The following is a 22,222-nucleotide window of genomic DNA, read 5'->3' as shown; positions in this document are numbered from 1 at the left end:
TTTTGATTTATGAATCTTTGCGCTACGGTAACCCAAATATTTAGACAAAGTGGTCCATCAGACAGAACCTATTATAGTTCATATACAAACTGAATCTTATAAATGAAATCTACAGTGGAGCAGAAATGTCAATTTATAATTTTTTATGTGCCCCAGTGTAACCCACAAAAATATTTAGACAAAGGGAACTTACAAACTGTAGATATAGCTCTACAAACTGAATCTCTATAACTAGCTATAGCAGGTCAACAAAAATGAATCAACAATTGTTCAACACTGAAATCTCTAACATCATCCATTTTTTTAAAAGATTAAGGTCCATAGTGTTGCCATGAAGCATTCCCTCCAAACCCAACACTACTTTATTTTTCTTATAGAGAATATAGACATATAATTCTTCATTACAATGCATAAAGTTGTGGTTTTTGTACTAATGACTATTGGGAATCTTGTTGTTTTTATCACAGTTTTAGAATTTCACATAATTATTTCCATGTAAAGCCATTGTAATCTTGTAATTCAACGTTATCAGGTAAATGCAATTTGACCTTTGACAAGTATCCTTTAATTTGAACAACAATGCTCACAGCTACTGATGGCCAAAGGAGGACATTGGTCATTGGGATCTGACTAATTATTAGCAAAAACAAATCTCTAGAGCATAACCTAGCTGACTTGTAAACCCGGGAAGCAATATACACACAGTAAAATTATTAATAGTCTCTCAGGTCACATAAAGGTCAACTGTGGTGTTGGTATCTCTCATTAAGGCACACTTTTTTTTGAGACAATGTAATGTTTTCTAGATGCAAAACGCATGTTAACGCTCCCATTGTAATTAATTACCATACTAATGACCCTCCAAATGGGGCCATATCCTTTATGATTATGTAAATAGAAAATTGACAAGACTATAAAGCCAGCATACAATTCATGCAAATGATAACTTTCTGTCTCCAGACTGTACCAGCATATAAACATAAACCACAGAAGATAGCCACATTTAATAAAATAATTGCAGAATGTTTAAAGAGATGCTCTCATCTAATTCTAAGCTAAATGAATACATTTATTGATGCAGTATAATATTCAGAACAGATTATTTTCAGCATTGTCCTCATATTGTACCTTTTCAGTAATATCAAAATGTTTCACACATTAAAATTGATGGCATCATTGTAGTCATAAAAATACAATAACTTGCGTTATGAAAACCTATTAAAGTGATCTATTCCCACAATGTTATTCCCTTTATGTCTATAAAAACTGCACAAGGTAATATATTGGATTTCATATCATCCCCCAAAGATATACTATTTATTAAATGGTGACCAAATATTTACCTGTACAATCCTGATTATGACATTCACGTGTTTCACTGTATGGCCCCTTGCAGTCAGAGCCACCATGAGATGCTGGAGAACATTCCCTCTGTCTCTTCTGTGTGCCATTTGAACAGGTCACTGAGCACTGACTCCAAGAACTCCATTCCTGCCACAGTCCATCAACTGTAAATTCATGCAATAAACATATAGAAAATTGGATTAAACACTCATCTCTTTTGCTGGAACATTTTTCTGCAGTGCTGGCATTGTAAAAGTTAATAAACCTCTTTTCCAATTTAGCCCCTTAAGGACAATGGGCGGTCCCTAAACCCATTGAAAACAATGTATTTTGAGCCCGTACATGTATGGGGCTTTGTCATTAAGGGGATAAACATAAGATATATAATGGTAGATAGATAAATAATAATAAATCTCCTATATTTAAATTAAAATTTACAAATATTTACAATATACATATGTGTAGAAAATGAAAATGTTATTTTCTGTGATAATATTTACTTAAAAGTTCTGTAGATACTATTTAACATATTCCTAATTATTATTAATGCTTTATCATGAAATACTTCATAATTCACATTTGTTTGTCTGATTGTCCATTTGTCTCCATGACTTTTCATTAGACTGTACTGTTGGCTATTGGTCCATTTAAGTTGCCGGTATATGCCAGAGCTAAGTAAAATGATATTACGTAATGACCCTTTTAAAGGTTGGAAATTGGGCTCCTTGGTGTCCTCTGTTTCAATTCTTTCTGCTAGGAGCTTTTTGTTCCATTCTCTATTTCCGCAGGGCCAAAATGTATGGATAAGACTGCAAATACTGATATACACCTAATTCCATAAAATATGTCTATTCTGGTTCTACAAGAGCATTTGGTGCTGCGTGAATTATTCCTGCTCACACACTCATCACACATAACCAAAGAACCCATATTTAACAAAAGATCTTTAGAACAAACGCCTATGAAATGACTTAAGATCATAATTTGTTGATGTGCTTTGCACACACAGATCAATGTCTTATCTATATATTTAATATATATCATCTGTCTGTCACATAAAAAGCTTTAGCCAGTTCTGTCTATTTTGCAGCTAGTAAAAACCACTGCATTTAGAAGCCCGGTTAATATGTCAAAACATATTGAAATTTGTACAGATAACAACAGTACTTTAAGAAAATTAGCTAGAAAATTGCTTTTTTATCCTGTTTGCTTTCTCTTGTACAATAAAATCTTTTTTTCCTCTTATATTTTCAAGATCGTGCTGTAGATGAAAAAGAACGTAGAAAAAAGATACTGTTCATCATTGTTCATTTTTCCCCCATTTTCTGATATTGTAAAGATTTGCCCATAATTTGAAATAATTACTCTTAGGGCTGGATAATGGCCAACAAGTAATTTGATAATTATAAAATAAAATAATTAGACATAACTGTTGTTCGTCAATCATCCCTATAGATAGATATATACAGTATATGGATAGATAGATAGATCGATAGATAGATGATAGATGGATGATAGATAGATAGATTTGCAGACTAATTTTTTCTACATAAAACAATATGCAATTATGTTTCTTTTCATATATTAAGGAATATATTTAATTACTTGCACTGGATAAGAAGTAAGTACAGCTGCTCCTTTCTAACCTGAAATAAAATTCTGAACCTATTACCACATGTTGCTATCCTAATCCATCCTCTGTAGGACCGACTGATATATGCCTTTGCCAGCTGGCCTCAATACCTACAAACAATTTCTGTTGGAAGCTTATGATTATGCCCATGTGTTATCCTGGCTTTATGCCAGTCATTTGGCCCCTTTGTTTTCTAAATATCTAGAAAGTGAACAAAGATGACTATCACAGCTAAGCCGATGAATTGTATGATGACTTTCCAGGGTGCAGAGAAAGTAAGTAAAAAAAAGGAGAAGAAATAAAAGGAGACAAATAACTATTCCGTACTAAAAAAAGACAGTGATTTTTTTTTTTACATTTAAACTATAATTACTGATTTTATATTGATTCAAACATGTAAAGTGCAAATAGCACAAACAATTTCTATAGGGTACAGTGTACCATTAAATGATTGTCTAGATTGTAAGCTTGCAAGCAGGGCTCTCTCCACCAAATGTATCGGTTTGTCTTAGTCTGTCAATTCTTGTCTTGTCATATCCCTTGAATTTATGTATTGTATTAAGCGCTGCGTAAACTGTTGGTGCTATATAAATAAAGGATAATAATAATAATAATAAATGATAGGCTGTACGACCAGCAAATTCCTAGTTAGAAACAGACTTCTCTCTTAACTTAATTATTGTGCAGTTTCATAAATTTAAGTCATATGTCATCCAAGCCAAATACATTTCTTTGAAAAATTAGCATTTCACATATTTGCATTAACATTGCCGCGACCTTATTTTTCAACTCTTCAAATAATCTGAAAAATGCATAAAACAAATAGGATGGAAAAGGGGTGTTTTTGTTCCAAATATTTTCCTTAGTAACAGTTACATTTGCATAGTATTATATTAAATTGCTGTGAGTAATAACAGTTAAAGCTGGATCAGCAACAATCACCAGATTTATACTGTACAAGGTCAATATCTTGAATATTGGTGTTAAAACTTTATTGTTGACTTCCCCCTCTAGTTTTACACCTATGCACTCCTACTTAGTAACCAAAAAGGTGCCATTTATAAAAATATGTTTTCATGTATCATACTGCAAAGCCCAGTAAGATATTGTCATGTATAAAAGGGGTAATGACTCAAGGGAGGAAAATATAATTTTGCCTCTGTACAAGTAAATGAAAAGACCCCACCTTGAATATGCAATGGAAGTATGGGCACCTCTTAAAAAGGACATTATCACTGAAAAAGTGCAGAGGTAGGCTACAAAAGTTAATATAGGGTATTTAACACCTTAGTAACCTCAAAAATAAAGCAACACACTTTGTAGTTTTAAAAAAGACACCTAATTCAACAATTCCAAATTGTTCAAAGACATCAGGAAAAAAATTTTTATTTGAACTTCACCAACATTATTTTATACTGTTCTGGGGTATAGTTAAATACTCAACACATGGTGCCCAGCTTATATCCAAACTCATTTTTATCAAATATATCTATGTACCAAAACCTAGGCTTAAATATCAATCACAAAACCAAAACAAGTTAGATTATTGTTCTACATCTCACCAGGACAAAGGGCAATGTTGCATGGTTTATGCTGAATTTCAGGCCCACCACAGAGTCTTCCTCCATACTGGGGAGGGGTACATGTTCTTGTTCTTGTTCTTTGGCCTTTTCCACATGTGAAAGAACATAAACTCCAAGGTGACCACTCTTCCCAAACTCCATTTACTGCAAAAAAACCAACAGATTTAAATAAATATGTATACATATAAATATGTAAGTATAGACTCTATTAGTTTGAATGTTTAATGTTAGTATTTATACTTGTATTTCAGTTTGTTAAATTGACATATAGGATGCATATTCATTAGACAAATGAGCATTACTGAATTTTGTCTCTAGCCATTTTTTCCTACTTTCCTAAATTCCAGTTTTACTCATGTCATGTATATTTTTGTCAGCCTCTAAACCCAGAATACAAAAATTGCAATTTTAGTAAATTCAGTGACTCGTATGAAGCCCAAAAACTAGGCCAGAACCCCTCACAAATCAGAGAAAAACAAAGCATTCATTCTCATCAACTTTCTACTACTATCTCCTCTCTTCTATCCTCAATCTGCTATTTTCTATGGTCGTTCTCATCTTCGCGGCATAACCCCACAGGAACTTTCCCAAAAATGTTGGCACTTGCGGGGATGGTGCGTCCCCAATCCTCCAATTTGGGTGAGAGGATGTTACCACAAGTGCCATCATATTGCCCAGAGTGCAAGTCAAGGCAAAATGGCTGTGTTGGCGCTCATGCCCTCTCCTCCATTTGAGAATCGTGGAGACAACGTCACCACAAGTGCTGCTATATTGCCCTCAGTTCAGGTGATGGCAAAATTATGGCACTTTCGGTGGTGTCCTCTCCCCTGATTGGAGGACTGGGGAGAGGATGTAAACACAAGCACCGCTTTTGGTGGAAGTTCCCACCAGGTTGTATCCACGGAGATGCGGAAAAGTATAGAAGATAGCAGACTGAAGATAGAAGGTAGAAGATGAAGAAAACGTAGCAGTCAGTAGAGAAGGTAGGAAAACATTTGAAACAATGAATGAGAGTGTGAGTGAGAATGAATGAGGGCACCGGGCAACAAATGCGCCTGAATCTTTGGCCAAACCAAATAGGCAGGCAAAGGAATTTGTTCAAAGACATCAGGAAAAAAAATATGTTATTTGAACTTCACCAACATTATTTTATACTGTTCTGGGGTGTAGTTAAATACTCAACACATGGTGCCCAGCTTATATCCAAACTCATTTGGATATAGAGTGACATATCAGGGAGGCAGAGTGGCATAGAGGGGGGGTATAAGGCATATCTGGGGGGCAGATGTGCAAACTGGGGGCAGAGTGCCAAATAAAAGGAAATAAAAAAATATTTTTCATAGTTTTTATTAAATATGAAAAAGTAGTTTACATGTGAATTAATATTTACTAGTAAACCATTTTTCCTATAGGGTAGTCTTATATTCAGGATTCCCCCCCCCCCTAAATTAATATTCAAATTTTTTGGGGGGTCGTCTTATAATCAGGGTCATCTTATAATTGAGCAAATACTCAATATAATAAACAATGTCATTTTTCCCAAATCCTCAAAATCACTACAAATCTATTTGTTGCAATTGCTCTGGCTATATAGCACAATTTTAGGTGTATTTTTAATTATCTTTAAATTATAACCAGTATATCTAATCTGGCAAAGTTATCATTGTAATACACATATGTGTGTATATATATATATATATATTGCTTTCCACTGCTACTACAAAAAAAAGCCTATACCAAAGTGTCACATACAATAAAAATCTTCATTTTTATGTACAAGGGAAAAAAACAATAGGTTAAGTGTGTGATTTATTTTGTAATAAGATGAGAAAATGTATGTTCTTAACAAATGGGCAGTTTACACAGATTCTCTGGAAGCCAACTTTCAGGAAATTGCACCAAATGCATCAATTACAGCGTATCTTATATGTGGAAGTCTTCAGCCACATTTAGGAAATTAGATTTAGTTGGATTAGTACACATTTTGCTAAGGTTGGACAAATAGATTATTTAGTCAAATTAAATGATTCCACATGATTGATATTTTCATTGCATTTTATTGTAGATCTATTCCGTGGTGGCTAAACCAACACAAAATAAAACCAGACAAAAACATATTGTCCAAACCATGTAATATATATTATTAGGGATCAATAGTTAATAATAATTCAGTCAACCATATGAATCCACAAATGTTGCATACATTTATATTTTACTAAATATTCACTTCAATAAATTGCTGTATTGGATGCCATTTTTTTTGCTTGGATCTCGAAAGATTGTACAAAATGTAGCCTCTAACAGTTAATTAAACATTTTTCAGTCAAATTCTACTACTTTTTCCTATTAAGGTTATTATTTACATTAGTATTATGATACAGTTATATCTGTATCAATATGATGAAATATATTGCATTGCTTCTTTTGTCTTTGCATTATAACCTCTCAAAAAAAAAAAATGTATGTATTACAAAAAAACAAAAACTGGGCAGCTGGACAACATTTTTAAGTTTTGTTGATAAAAAAAATGATGTTTTATGAAAATATATATTCTAGATATAGTTTCCTTTTAGTGTGTTATCATATATGAAATCTATTGCTTTGTGTTGTCAAAATAACAAAATAAGCACACCTCTCAACATCTGGGATCTAAAATATGCAACAGAGGGAATTTGGCCTACTGGAGGTGTGCCCCACAATATATGCATGCGCAGAGCAAAGCATTTGCTCATGCTTATTTTGTCCAAGAGGCAAGGACACTGGAGGAAAACCCCAAAAGACCACTTTAAGGGTTAAACTTCAGGACACTGTCATTAGATATAGGACTTCAGGAGGATATGAATAAATGTAAGCCTTTTTATTTTATTGTCTTATCTAAAAAGTTGCTACAATCATGTTGTAAAAAATATGAAGTTTATTGAATGCCAAAACTAAACTGATTCCAATTTAAGAAAGTCCTTTCTGCTGTTCTTCTGCACGCATTTAATTTCACAATAACGTCAGTGGGAAATATTTTTAGAAAAGAAAGATTGCCTTTTTTCTAAAATATTTGAAATAACTAATAAAGCATGTTCTGCAGCACTGCTGAAACTCTGACACGTAAATTAGTTGTTGTTAATTAAAACAGAGCATGCATAAATAAAAAATGTGCCTTTAATCAGATGGTCGTTGTATCTTGCAGCCTATTCAGTCTTTTCCAGCAATTGAATGGAAGAAGTATCTCTTTTTTTTTTAATCAATGCAACGACTTTCATTATTAGAATGCATCCAAAATTTCAGCTGAAAATGCTAAACTGTCTACCAGTTCTTTCAGGTGCTGTACAGAATGCAACAAGCAGATAGCATGCACTGCGACTCTAAAATAAGGGATAAGAGAAAAAAATACTCTTGGGTCACTGGAAGATATCTTTGTACAATATTGGAAGTGTCAAGAAGCTCTTGACTGCAAATGGTGCATAAAGTTTGCAAACATCAGCACATTTCCACTTCTTTTGTGAAGCCTTAGTAATATGATGAAGTGCTGATACTGTAGTTAGATAGCTCAACTTCAAATGGTAAAGGAACTAAGAAGAAGTTATAAGCGATGGTGTTACCAAGCAATTTGTAATCTTATTATAAGCCATAATCAACCGAGCACAAAGATGAAAGCCGTAAAGGTTTACTCAGAGAAACAGTATAACAAAATTAAAGGGTGGCTATAGATAAAAAAAAAATAAAAAAAACAATTCCATATAAATAAAAAACAAGATATTTGACATTTACGTTGATTTGCATTGTTTTTTTTCCCATTAAATATTTGTGCTTTTGCATTATCATTTTACACTATGACTGATGTTTTTCTTTAGTGATTTTGTAGCATGTTTATAACACATTTTATATGTTGAGGTTTCTATACTGGTAGACAATTCAACAAAGTGAAAATGCTCATCAAATGTTCCGTAGAAACTGATTGTTCATAAATGCATTTTTAGTAATTATGTTAAATTGACATCAGGGAATTAAAACGAATGTAGATGTTTATTTGGCTAGTGCATGAGAATCATTAAATGAAATCTTTCTTTTGCATAATTGAGTGTTTTGTATACACACAAAGCTTTTTGCAGCTTTAAAGGTATTTCTATAAATACAGGGATGCACTCTATAAAATTGCGTTAATCAAATAGCCATGCCTGTCTCACCCATACACAAATGTAAGGTCTTTTTTTAAATTTTCTTAATTTTCTTAATTCAAATTGCCATCACTTGAATTGTGTATAAATTGGAAAACCCTTCCACTTAAAATTAAGGTGGTAGTAGAAGCATTATTAAACACTCATCTACAGACACCAGACTAGCCAGAAGGCATGTTTTTCCCTCAGAAATCTCAAGGTGCTGCCACAACCACAAGGGATTCTGGGTAGGCGCATGCAAACAAGGTCAACAATGATCACATTTTGCCTCTATATCCACTTTATACATTGATCCCTTGAAAGTAATTGCCTGCTGTACAAGACAACCTTTAGACAAAACTCGGGTAAGAGGTGCAATAGCCAGATCACCACTCATGGACAGCTGTTTCGTCCTTAATGGGACTCGTCAGCATGAGGTTGTGATACTGGCTTAATAGATGCAGTGACTGCAATAAAACCTTGCCTGATGGACAGAAGAGGGGCGTTGCTAGGATTGCAATGCAACAAAGTGACAGTCTAAAAGGTTGGTGAGGCCTGCGTTTAGTTTAGTTCAGACCCTGATTAGTAAGGGACATCTAGATTAGTAAGAGCTCAGATGAGCTAGGATCTTATTTGTAGGTATTTTGCGATGTATGCTACTGACTATTGACGTGGATTAAACAATAAACTGTGGCTGTATAACAGTGTAAATTTGCTGTCCCCTCAAAATAACAACACACAGCCATTAATGTCTAAACCTTGGAAACAAAAGTGAATACACCCCTAAGTGGAAATGTCCAAATTGGGCCCAAAGTGTCAATATTTTGGGACTGCATGAGTGCTGCCGGCTGAGAGTAAAGGTGATGGACTGGCCAAGCATGTCTCCAGACCTAAACCCTATTGAGCATCTGTGGGGCATCCTCAAACGGAAGGTGGGGGAGTGCAAGGTCTCTAACATCCACCAGCTCCATGATGTCGGAGAGGACTCCAGTGGCATCCTGTGAAGCTCTGCTGAACTCCATGCCCAAGAGGATTAAGCAGTGGTGGAAAATAATGGTGGCCACACAAAATATTGACACTTTGGGCCCAATTTGGACATTTCCACTTAGGGGTGTACTCACTTTTGTTGCCAAGGTTTAGACATTAATGGCTGTGTGTTGAGTTATTTTAAGGGGACAGCACATTTACAATGTTATACAGGCTATACACTCACTACTTTATATCGTAGCAGAGTGTTATTTCTTCAGTGTTGTCACATGAAAAGATATAATAAATGTTTACAAAAATGTGAGCGGTGTACTCACTTTTGTGAGATACTATATATAACTGGTCACTTTATTAGTTACACCTTGCAAGTACAGGTTTGGACCACCTTTTGCCTTCAGAACTGCCTTCATTCTTCGGGGCATACTTTCTACAAGGTGCTGGAAACATTCCTCACAGAGTTTGGTCCATATGGATATAATGGCATCACACACTTGCTGCAGATTTGTCGGCTGCACATCCATGATACAAATTTCCCATTCCCACCACATCCCAAAGGTTCTCTATTGAGATCTGGTGACTGTGGAGGCCATTGGAGTACAGTGAACTCATTGTTATGTTCAAGAAACCAGTTTGATATCATGTGAGCTTTGTGACATGGTGCATTATCCTGCTGGAAATAGCCATCAGAAGATGGGTACACTGTGGTCATAAAGGGATGCACATGGTCAGGAACAATGCTCAGGTAGGATGTCGCGTTTAAACGATGCTCAATTGGTACTAAGGGGCCCAAAGTGTGCCAAGAAAAGGTCCCCCAAACCATTACACAATCACCAACAGCATGAACTGTTGATACAAGGCAGGATGGATCCATGCTTTCATGTAGTTTACGCCAAAGTCTGACCCTGCCATCTGAATGTTGCAGCTGGAATCGAGACTCATCAGACCAGGTTCTTCCATTATCCAATTTTGGTGAGCCTGTGTGAATTGTAGCCTCAGTTTCCTGTTCTTAGCGGACAGGGGTGGCACCTGGTGTGGACTTCTGCTGCTGTAGCCCCTCTGCTTCAAGGTTTGATGTGTTGTGCATTCAGAGTTGGTATTCTGCAGAGATGGCATTAATATCAGCACAAAAACTGTGAATTAGAAGCTTCATGGCCCAGCAGCTGCATATAAACCTCACTTTAAGAGTACAATGTCAAGTGTTGGATTGAGTGGTCTAAAGCATGCCACTACTGGACTTTGGAGTAGTAGAAACGTATTCTGTGGAGTGACACGAGTATGGACGAGTTTGAGTTTGTCGGATGCCAAGAGAACGTTACCTGCCTGACTACATTGTGCCAACTGTAAAGTTTGGTGGAGGAGGGATAATGGCATGGGGTTGGACCCCTTACTTCCAGTGAAGGGAAATCTTAATGTTTCAGCATACCAAGACATTTCGGACAATGTTATGCTTCCAACTTTGTGGGAACATCATTGCCTGACCTCACAAATAAATGAATGGGCAAAAATCCACATAAAAACACTCCAGAATCTTACGGCAAGCCTTCCCATAATAGCTGCAAAGGGGACCAACTACATATTAATGTCTATCCATTTAGAATGTAATGTCATAAAAGTCCCTGTTGTTGTCCCAATATTTTTGGCTTCGGTGCCAGGAGTTAAATTTTAAAGGTCCGTAAGATTGACTCTATTGGTCGCCGGCAGGGGGCTCCTCTGGCATTGAACGAAAAATAAATTGCAAATACCAAATGAAGGTATGTAGAAATGTTTATGGGTCCATGAGATACATCTAAGTCAAGTGTCTGTGTTTTTAGATTAGTATAGAGAATTTCTGGAGATAATATCAAACCAGTCAGGACTGTGTACAGAACAAAACAGAACCAAATAAAAAGCCACAAGTAGTGTACTCCAACACAACAGCTATTCTCCACTTAGTAAACAGTCCTGCTTGAGGATATACTGTATATTATGTTTTACTTAAGACAGTTTTAGTCTATAACTTTTATCAATGCTAGCATTGGGATATATTGTATTTGTTTGGAGCTTTAAACGACTGGTGTGTTGTGAGACTTTTTTAAATTGTAGATTAACCTTTAACACCCTTAGGACATACTATTTCATCCATGGCCCAAACACTTAGATACGATAAAAAAAAAAAAAAGATAGAATAATAATAAAACAGAAAAAAAATAAAATTGTAAAAAAGGTGTCCAAACATTTTGTGTCAAATTAGAAAGCTAAAAAAACTGTTCCTATTCTATCTTTTACTTTTAAATTATAAAAAGGGCTTAGAATGCAAGGGAGCATTTTGTCCCTTTATACATAAAACAATATTGCTGAACATAAATTGTTTGGCACCTAACCTGTGGAAGAAATGCTAAAAAGGCATTTTTTTCTCTATTTTTTATGTATTATTCATGTTAAATAATGGACCATACATATAAAAAATGGTATCAAAACAAAGTTCTAGCTGTCCTTGATAAAAAAAAACTGGTGTGCGTACTGCGTACACAAAAAGTTAGAAAGGAGAATCATGTTTGAACAAATATATGAAATATATTACAAAATGACTAGGATAAGAGAATCATTGAAGGGTCAAATTAAAGAAATGCAAATACTGACTGTAAGTATATCTTCTTTTTGGTTAATAGTATCTAGAGCTTTACCTTAGTAGATTTGGGAAAGTAATGCGCTGTATAATTTTACTTTTCTTCACTGGACAGGCAAGTATGTGGTCATGCTGATTGTCCTAACTACAGGGGTCACACCTTGTTCCCGTCTCCTCACACTAATTCAAAATAGTTTAGAAAGGGTGGTCCAGGTTGGCAGGGCCCTTTCAAAACTATTCTGAACCAACACAGTGTGTGAGCAGCCCGGCAGCAAGGTGCAGGAACGATAAGAGATAAACAGGGGCGGACAGGGGATGGGATGTATGTATATATGTTTGTATTTATGTATGTAAGTGAGCATGGATGTGTAATTGTGTGTGAGCATAGATGTGTAATTGTGTGTGTGTTTGAGAATGGATGTGTAAGTGGGGTGACATGGCGTGTGTGTTAGTGAGTATGAGTAAATATATGTAATTTGTGTAAAGTGTGTTTACATATGTTGGAATGGGGGCAAGGGGCAAAGAAGGCACAGGCAGGTTGTTTGGGACAATGATAGCACAGACCAGCTTTTAAAGTTATGGCACCCCAGGGCAATTTTCGCACCAAGGTCCCATTGTTTCTAGCTACGCCACTGGTCATGCTCACTTCAGAATATTACATTCTAGTCCAGGGGTGTCCAAGTTTTTTCTGCAGTGGGCCACTTCATCAGAATTGTATACGTGCGCGGGCCGCACTCATTTTTAACTGTGAGAAAATATGGCCTTTAATAAGATATGCAGATTAAAATAAAGTAAATGACACAAAACCTTTACTAGTTCTATTTATTTTAGCGATGCACTAAAATGAAAATTCTGGACCAAAACCGAAAATTCAGGGTTCACTTAGCCGAAACTGAAAATGACCCCCACACACTTTTAATAAAAGTAAGTTACACACCAAAATTGTACAAACAATTATATATTATGATTGTTAACAGCAATCTCAGGCATACCCAGATTCCAGCATGTACTGGTTGGCTGGGCATTGTACTGGTATTTTTTGTCCAATTTTAGTGTGTAACCACGCTTTTATTAAAAGTAACACACCACAATTGGACAAAAAAAATCAACAATATGACTTGGCATGATAGGAGTGTGATTGCTAACAGCAAACACACTCTTTTTATACCCAGGCAACCAGTAAATGCTGGAACCTAGGCATGATGGGACTGTGGTTGCTGTTAGCAATCACACTCCTATCATCCCAAGTCAGCCAGTACATGCTGGTACAGGGTGGCTGTAAGTGCAGACCCCATACTGCTGGCAGCATCAATACACAAGGGGGCAGCTAGCCAGGTTTCAGCATGTACTGGCTGACTTGGCATGATAGGAGTGTGATTGCTAACAGCAATCACAGTCCCATCATGCCTAGGTTCCAGCACTTACACATCCATGCTATAACACACACACAAATTCATTCATTCACAGATTCATTCCCTCAATCAGGCATACTCATTCAAACACCCTCCCCCACCCCCTTACCTGCACTACAGCTTTCTCAATGCCGATCATAAACTTCCGAAGGGGGCGCAGCCTCCCTCGTTCTCCCCACAGAGGAGGCAGGACTGGAGCAGAGAATAGACCCTCCCACAAGTAAGCAGCAGGGCTCTTTTGATCCTGGCTGCCGATCTCACGCTGACCACACCTCGAGGTCCCGCGGGCCGCATTTGGCCCGCGGGCCGCATGTTGGACGCCCCTGTTCTAGTCTATTAAGTGAGGAAACTTAAACCAAAAAAGTGTTGCCTTGGATATACGTTATCAATTTCCACACATACATATTTATAATTGCTCTGCCTCTAATCAAGGGTTGAAAGACGTACTGTGAAACATATTGACAAATATATTATCACACTGTGATATCAGGATGACGTTGCTGGCTAAAGAAACAATCAAAAGTTCAATTTGATGAACCCCACAATAAAACCTAAAACAAATGATACCAATGAGAAGTGTTAATTAATTTCCTGAAGAAGTTAGCATGTTCTATGTTAAGAGGAAATGAGTCACTTTTCTAAAATACATTTAGTAATTGAAAGACATATATTAAATAATGGTTCTTGGCTCCAGCTTAACTCCAACTCAAAATATATGCATTAATAAAATGTAACTTTTTCTGTATCTTTACTTAAATCAAACTAAGTTTGCTCTAGTGATTCTTGTTAAAGTAAAATTCATATACCCAGTGATTTTCTACCTAAAACAGTGAACAATATAGGTAACAATCAGTGACTGGCAACTTATATAATAAGTGAAAGGTGCTAAGCAGAGAATAATTTAATGTAAAAAGTATAAATTAAGGTGATCGATTTTCTGATTATAGACAGAGGTCCCATAATGGAACTAAAATAAAGAACTCCACTTCCCAAGAGTTTTGCACATTAGATTGCTTAATACCTAAGTGTGTTGCTATATGTTGAAACGTTAGAGCCACTTAGAGCCACTTCTGCAAAGATGCAGAGAGCAGCCCTTAGTCCTCACAGGTTAGACCTAAAAGATACTTCCTCTTAACTCCTGTGACTAATTCTAATCAAGAAGTACTAGAAGATTATTATGCAGAAGTATGTGGCTGATAAGATATGTGTTAAAACTAGGAGGCTTGACATTTCTGTCCAGAGAAAGGAAAAGATACAGGTGCCGAGGAGTGTTGTGCTTCAAGAAGTAAAGAACCCAAGCAGCACCAGGTACTGCTGGAATATACACAGATGTATAAATTCAAGACACTAACTGAACCAAATTACAGGGACTGATTTAGTTTTCAACTCAACTATTTCTTCTCATAACCATAAACCTTCATGAAGCCAAACAGAGGTGAAACACGTTGTGCATTGAGGATAGGATTGGACTTTTTCCTTGGAGTTTTAACAGAATATTGATGGTTATGCAGGACTGCAAACATGAACTGTGATATAAGAATTTGATGTTTTCAAGGACCATTTGACCAGCACGGGAAAAGTACTGACCTGCCTTGTGAGAGATGTATAAATGACTAAGCAGATTTTTTTTCGAAGTGTTTATACATTACACACACACTTCACTTATGCTGGTCAACAACCAGTGTTCTGGAAAATATGGCTGATATGGTCACCCTAACCAGGATCACTTTTTGTTTATAGGTCTCAATGTTTCTTCTTGAAAACAATATAATTTGACTATGTCTTCAAACATTTAAGTCTGTGTGGTCTAGAATGTCTCTGAAATGTCTGGTTTTTGAGGAATCTCATACTATTGAAGCCAGGTCAACAAAATGGAACACTCTAGCAATGTATGAAGGTCATCAGTATGACAAACAATGTTACTGAAAACACTTTAATTAGGTCATACATCAGTTTTTAGGTTGCTCATTTCGTACAATTTCTCTGCTCCTGTAAATGGCATCAATATGTATTGCATTAACAGACAAAAGCAGGAGCTTGCTGAATTAAAGCTAAATTGACATATTTTTTGTCTATTAATCTTTAAAAGCCTAAATTAACCTTGACAGCTTCTAAGTCGAAAGAAAAGGCTCGGGGAAACCAATAGATGTCCAAGTTCATTTTTAATCTGAAGAGCATAACGCAAGAGAAAAAATGATCAAGACTACAGATCGCATTAACCCGCGTTTCACTGAATAAATGAAATATCAACATAACATTGATGTTCTTTTTTACAGCATCAAAGCTATGAGGCTAGGTACACAAATTTTATTCATATATAAGTCTATATTACCAACATGTCTTCAAATTATTGACAAATGTTTGTAGCAGAATATATGCTAACATGCTGTGATATAGTAAAAAGTTGTTTTTTTCTTACATTCTGCTTTTTCCAATCATCGGCCCTTTTGCTATGTTAAAATTTTATTATGTGCATAATTAATTCCCTGTGATTCAACAAACCTGCATTTGTTCCTCAAATTTTGAATAATTTATTTGGTGTCTTATATAGGTTGTCATATTTTACTGATTAATTTTTAGAATATTGGAGAAGAAAAACACAGGATTTTGTTTTCCAAGTTGATATTTGCAGCTTATTCTCAAAATTCCTGTTTAAACTCATATACAAAGCATTATTATTTTGAAAACATAGACAACTCACCTCGCAAGTGTGCAACTGGAATTTTTGCCCACTTTTCCCAGCTTGGTCAGTAGAAAGCTACCAAAGATTCATTCATTCTACCACATAAGGCACTATTATGCACATTCACCAATTGTAATAACAATGTTTAATGTACAAAATAAGTGGAGTGGATGAAGAATATGGGAGACTAAGGCACCCCATTTTTACTTCCCATGTCATCCCCATGCTTTAAACCATTTATGTATTTAAAAGTTTCATATACCAACTTTCTCTTCATCTTTCCTCCAAGTTATGTATGTTGAAATACTTTAGTCTTCTCTGATACTTTATATACTGTAATTATTATAGTATTCATAGTAGCACTCTAGGAGATGTCCTGAATATACTTTATATTCATTTCCACAAATGCATATTTAGAAATGCTCTACCTACACCCTCACAGTGAATTAGGTATTTTTACTGTGAAACACATACTTTGACGTATGTATTATCACTGTATTATGGATTACATTACTGGCTATAGAAACAATCAAGAGTTCCATAGGATAAATCCCACAATAAAATATTTCCATTAATAGGAACGTTTATAACACTGAAATTTGTTATGTGTTATGTTTCCTAGTAGATGAATTTTAAGTCATAATTTTGTGTGTATTTTAGAAATATTCCATGCATTTACTGATGTGCAATAGTCAATTGAATGTCATAGGCTATGATTCTTGGAGAGTGAATTCAGGTAATTAATATTGTACTATAACAGATACCGGTATTCTCTGAACTGTAAGAACAATCAGATTCCCTTACAACTCTTTCATTGTTTTATCTGCCATTCCAGTAGAATATCTGATTAGTAATTTTTGTGATTGAAATGAGAGGATAAGGCTATATTTCTCAGATAAAATCAATTGTTAGCATAACTGCTTGATATAATAATTTATCAATTTGTGTCTATTCCCATCTCCACAACCCCCTCTCTATAAAGTCAGCATGGTCATTTGCTCTCTTTTAGTATAAGCCATTTATAATTAGGCATAATAAGACCTGTCATGTGGTTTTCCTGTAGGCTCTTAACTATTGGGTCTGCACATAAATAGCACGTTAAGACGACATTCATGACCATGTTAGCTAGTGTAATTACTTAAAATGCAGCCTAGACAGAGCATAACCCTAGTTCTAGGCACACTTTATTACTCAACTATAGTTATTTGATGATTGTACATTTTTTGTACCTCAATAAATGTATTTACAATTGGTTGCCTCACCCAACTATAGCTATTTTATGAAGTAATTTTTTACCTCAATAACTATGTTTACATATGACCATTCTCTATCGAGTGAATATGAGCTAAACTTTTGAACAGAAAGTAATCCCCAAAAAATACATAACATAATTCAAATAGATTATGGACCTACATAATCTAAAATAATGATATTAGTAATATTAATATCAAAAGACTTTATTATTATTAAAGTAATAGTGCATGCATTAGATGACTAATACTAAAATGCGATATTTTGTATGCCTCAGTTGTATCACATTGTAATTACTAATTATTTAACATTCAATATATCTTTTCGTTCAGCTAATAATTCAATATTAAATATGTACTTTATGATCAAATTATCATCAAAATGTGATATTATTCGAAATCCCCTACTTGCCATATTTGCTATATGCATACAGATTTGGGATTGGAAATACAAATGATTCATTTTGTAATTTTTCAAAAACATAATATAAGCAGAGTAGCATGTATAAATTTAACATAAAACTTGTAATGTATGCTATAGCTGAAATTGATGAAAATGTATATGTGTTTCATACAATGGGTAATGTACTGTGATATGCAGCATATGTGTGTGGATCTGATGTAAAACCAAATGAAGGGAAATGTTCCTACTTATTAGTATGCAAATTCTTCAAAAAATATACATTCTAGAGACTAACACTGGGTAAAGTTCAGTATAACCCAACATCAAATCGGCATCGTTTTGACAAGCCAAGAGCATTCCTGACAACAAGAAGCTTGAAACTAAAATTATATTTAGGGCCTGTACTAGACTGAACTGCCCCAAATCTAAAAATGTCTATAGGTACCACCCTTTCCACTGTATTCATATTCAGGTTATGAAATATCATAATGACCCAAACTAGTGCTGCAGCTAGCAAAACCTTAACTGCGCAACTCGTAGGAAGATGACTACCAAGACACACAACCTTATGTACAATGTCATATTTCCCTTTAAATTATAATGACACAAAAAGGTATCTGACACATTCATAGAAAAGCCCCTGCCAAGCATGTAGATGGGATACATGATTTATATATAGGCCCTGATATCATGATTACCATAGCTGGGAACTTTCCTAGCCAGGCCTTGTAGAGCTCTCACTTAGAGGTATCAGTTTTACAAGGGGGTCTGCCTAGTCACATACTAGAGCAGGACTAGCCACAGACAAGGGCAGAGCTAGCCCCAAATACCATTAAATGGGTTGGGACTGATAGGGGAATTAGCCGGAGAACGGGAGTTGCTACATAGGATGATTACCAGAATAAAACCGTTAAGGAAAAACAGACAAAATATACTGATATGTATTGCTTTATAAATGACCACAAACATTTAAAGCAGCAAGAGGTGTAACTACTTTTAAAGTTTACAAGATCTCTCCAAAATATTTGTTTTGTACAATGCAGTATAATTAATGACTCAGTGCCTTATTGATACATCTCCCAAGCAAGCAGATAATTAAATATTACATTCAAAATTAAAATTTTGTTCTAAGTGATGTAGTTTATCTTGGAGTAATATTATTAGGTTATTATGTTTTCCTAAACACAGATGAATATACGTTATAAAGAAATACTAAGACCAACAACAGATTTCTAGCTAATATATAATAACAGTAACGTCGCAGTTCATCTAAAAAATAAAAAAGGGCATTATAAAATAACTAACATTACATGGAGATTTTTCCAAATTCTGAAAGAAAAGTTATGCAAGTTATATTAATAACACATTTAACTACTAGACTTGGAAACCACAGATATTTGACACATATGCGAAGAAAATAAGGTTGTGCAAACTGCATAATAAATATTTAAACATCAAAATTTATATTGATCTGCGACTAACACTACCTGGACAGAGGGCAGTGTTATTGCAAACCCTTGTTTCTCTTAAGGGGCTGCTGCAGTGTGTCCCGTAAGGTGGTACACAAGTTCTGGTTCGCACCTGCGACCCTTGACCACAAGTAACTGAACATGTACTCCATTGGGACCACTCTTCAACACCAGATTCACCTGTATGCAAGACAACAAATAAAAATGAATACAGCCTTTAGAATCAGTACTCAGCTACATTAAACGTTTTACTCCGATGTTACAAAAATGAGGAGATGAAGTGTTAAAGGGGTTGAAGAGAGTCTTAAACAGAATATGTATCTTTTTTTCCATCCAACACTGAAAGGGTTTAAATGCACTGAAGTCATGCTTGGTGTTATATGTTATGGGTTAAAATTTCTCAACACAACACATCTATTCCATTTGTTAGTTGATGGTGCACAGAAAAAATTAAAAAGTTATAACAAGCTAGTAACTTGGCAGTGATTGTAAATAATTAAATGCAAAAGCATTATAATGTATGTACTGTTAAAGGTAATCATCCAGTTCAGGCAGATAAGCATGAAGTTTTGTTATGTCATCCCAAGTGAGAAAAAAATTGCATTGTGTATACCAAGTAAAGAACCGTTTCATCTGGTAAAATTAACATAAATCATTTTTGGTTAAATATTAACGTATGGTGAAAGTTTTTTGTCCCTCATGTTTTTTATAGGTATGTCTGTCACCAGAATCCATGTTAAATGGGTATATAATGGACTTGAGAAGTAACATGCTTTTCCAGCATTATAAAAATGACTCCTGAGACTGGTAGAATATAACCCACTAACACGGAAACCTGACATTTTATCCAGAAATTGCAACTAATGGTAGATTGTCATGTATGCATTCAGTTCTGCTAAATATGCTGCTTTAATATATATTATTCAATTTATTTAAAATATTTTAGGATTGACTTTTGAAAATCATTGAAAAGTTCATGATTTTGCAAGGTTTTTTATATAACTATATTTCCAAAAACACAATTGTTCTTTTATCTTGAAATGTTATTGTTTCGTTTTTATATCTTCATTTATTGTTGGCTTTCCATTTCTGAAAAGAAAAAATATATATATATATAATATATATTCATATATATTCATTTGAGATCAGTTCATACTACCTTGCTGGCTAATTATATAAATAGGCTCCATTAAAAGAAGAACAAAGGTTAATCTTAATATGAAGCCAGAACTTGATTTTAATCAACATTATGAAATGTGTCACTGTAATACAGTAATGACAATTTAGGAAGGTAACTTCTAGAAGGAAAATTAGTCATTAATTATGTAAATCAATTATTTTCCCATAGTTATATTTAGTTTATAAGCAAATAGCATTTATGAAGAACCTGTGAAAATGTTGGTGTACTTTTTAAGTAGCCAATTTTACTATATAAAGACACACTGATGAAAGTGGTGGGCTATATATGGAGGGATGGAGTGTACTTGCTCAGTGAGTTTGACCTGACTCTTCGAGGACACCATACTCTTTCACTCTATTGCCAGGTTACTCACTTCTAAAATGTGTGTGGATAGAGTCTGACATGTAAAATTCACATTTCTGGCAGTATGTGTATACCTGAGGTAGATAATAATTGGACTTTGTGGCATTACGTTGCATGTTAATTGATATAAAATAATCAGCCATTAGTTAAGTTATTGTCTGGATCGCATTACTTAGAAACTAGAGTTATTTAACTTAAAGTCATATGTTTCAATGTTTATATTGCTTAAATAAATATTGCAAGCACCACTAAATCCCTTTTACAAACACAAATAATAAACACATACATACCCCTAACAAACGTGTTATACCATTTAGTGGACCAGCTATATAGAGTAAGATTTAGCTTCTAAAAGCTTACATGAATTTTGTCTTATTCTATGCACATTGGTCCTCTAACAGGTACAGCATTGAACATTTTTTGATACACACATTATATGTTTGTATTGTATGAAAAATATAATTGTATCTAATATGTTTTATTAAATAATGTGCATTTATATAAAGTAAAAAGGCGGGATGAGGTACAACTGGAAAAGTTATGAAATCTTTTGACTGTATATGGCTGCAAAACAAAGTCCGCAGCATTTGTTTTTGGAAGAGAAAGCTATTATCCACTATGTTGCAATGGCTGCAGTACTTTAAATAAATATATTTGAAACCAAATGCCAGATAATATAGAAATTCCCATCTTGTGAATATCTGTTAAAAAGTGGAAAATGTCAAAGAAGATCTGATGTAAAGCTGTTTTACTTTTTATATGGAATCTGCTATTTGGACCTACATTTTTTTAGAACAATCATAATAAACTAATTGTGTGAAATCATTTCTTACACAAAAAACATTAATCAGCATGTAAATTGCTCACTGTTTCTGTTTATTATTTTAAATGAATCATACAATTTGCTTTTTAATATTTTATCACTCTAAATGCTGTTTCATTTTTGAAATCCATATCTAATTTATTTTAGTGAATTGCAATGGCAATACAACTTGGCATTTGCAATGATTGTAATTCCTAAAAAATAATAATACTTTGATTACTTCATAAAGTATAACAGTTTAAAAAAATACCATTAACTGTAATAAAATACAGTAATGTTGTGGCTTTAGTTGTAACTGGTACCAAAAACCTAATTTACTTGTAACCACCTTCTTTGATC

General features: G+C 34.6%; 1 protein-coding gene across 1 annotated transcript in view; it reads right to left on the bottom strand.

Moving 5' to 3' along the window:
• Window positions 1-22,222, bottom strand: part of LOC149302372 (adhesion G protein-coupled receptor B3-like) — a 378,938-nt gene that overhangs the window by 212,497 nt on the left and 144,219 nt on the right. The window contains exons 3-5 of the mRNA XM_089482502.1: window positions 19,536-19,697; window positions 4,540-4,704; window positions 1,344-1,508 (exon numbers count right to left, since the gene is read on the bottom strand). Of these exons, the coding sequence (XP_089338628.1) occupies window positions 1,344-1,508; window positions 4,540-4,704; window positions 19,536-19,697 (492 nt within the window). The remainder of the gene's footprint in view (window positions 1-1,343; window positions 1,509-4,539; window positions 4,705-19,535; window positions 19,698-22,222) is intronic.

This window comes from Sceloporus occidentalis, unplaced genomic scaffold, assembly GCF_023333645.1.
Source record: "Sceloporus occidentalis isolate IW3139 unplaced genomic scaffold, rSceOcc1.0.p SCAF_19, whole genome shotgun sequence".
NCBI classification, from domain to species: domain Eukaryota; kingdom Metazoa; phylum Chordata; class Lepidosauria; order Squamata; family Phrynosomatidae; genus Sceloporus; species Sceloporus occidentalis.
The sequence above is the reverse complement of the archived record's forward strand: the minus strand, read 5'-3'. Positions and strand labels throughout refer to the sequence as shown.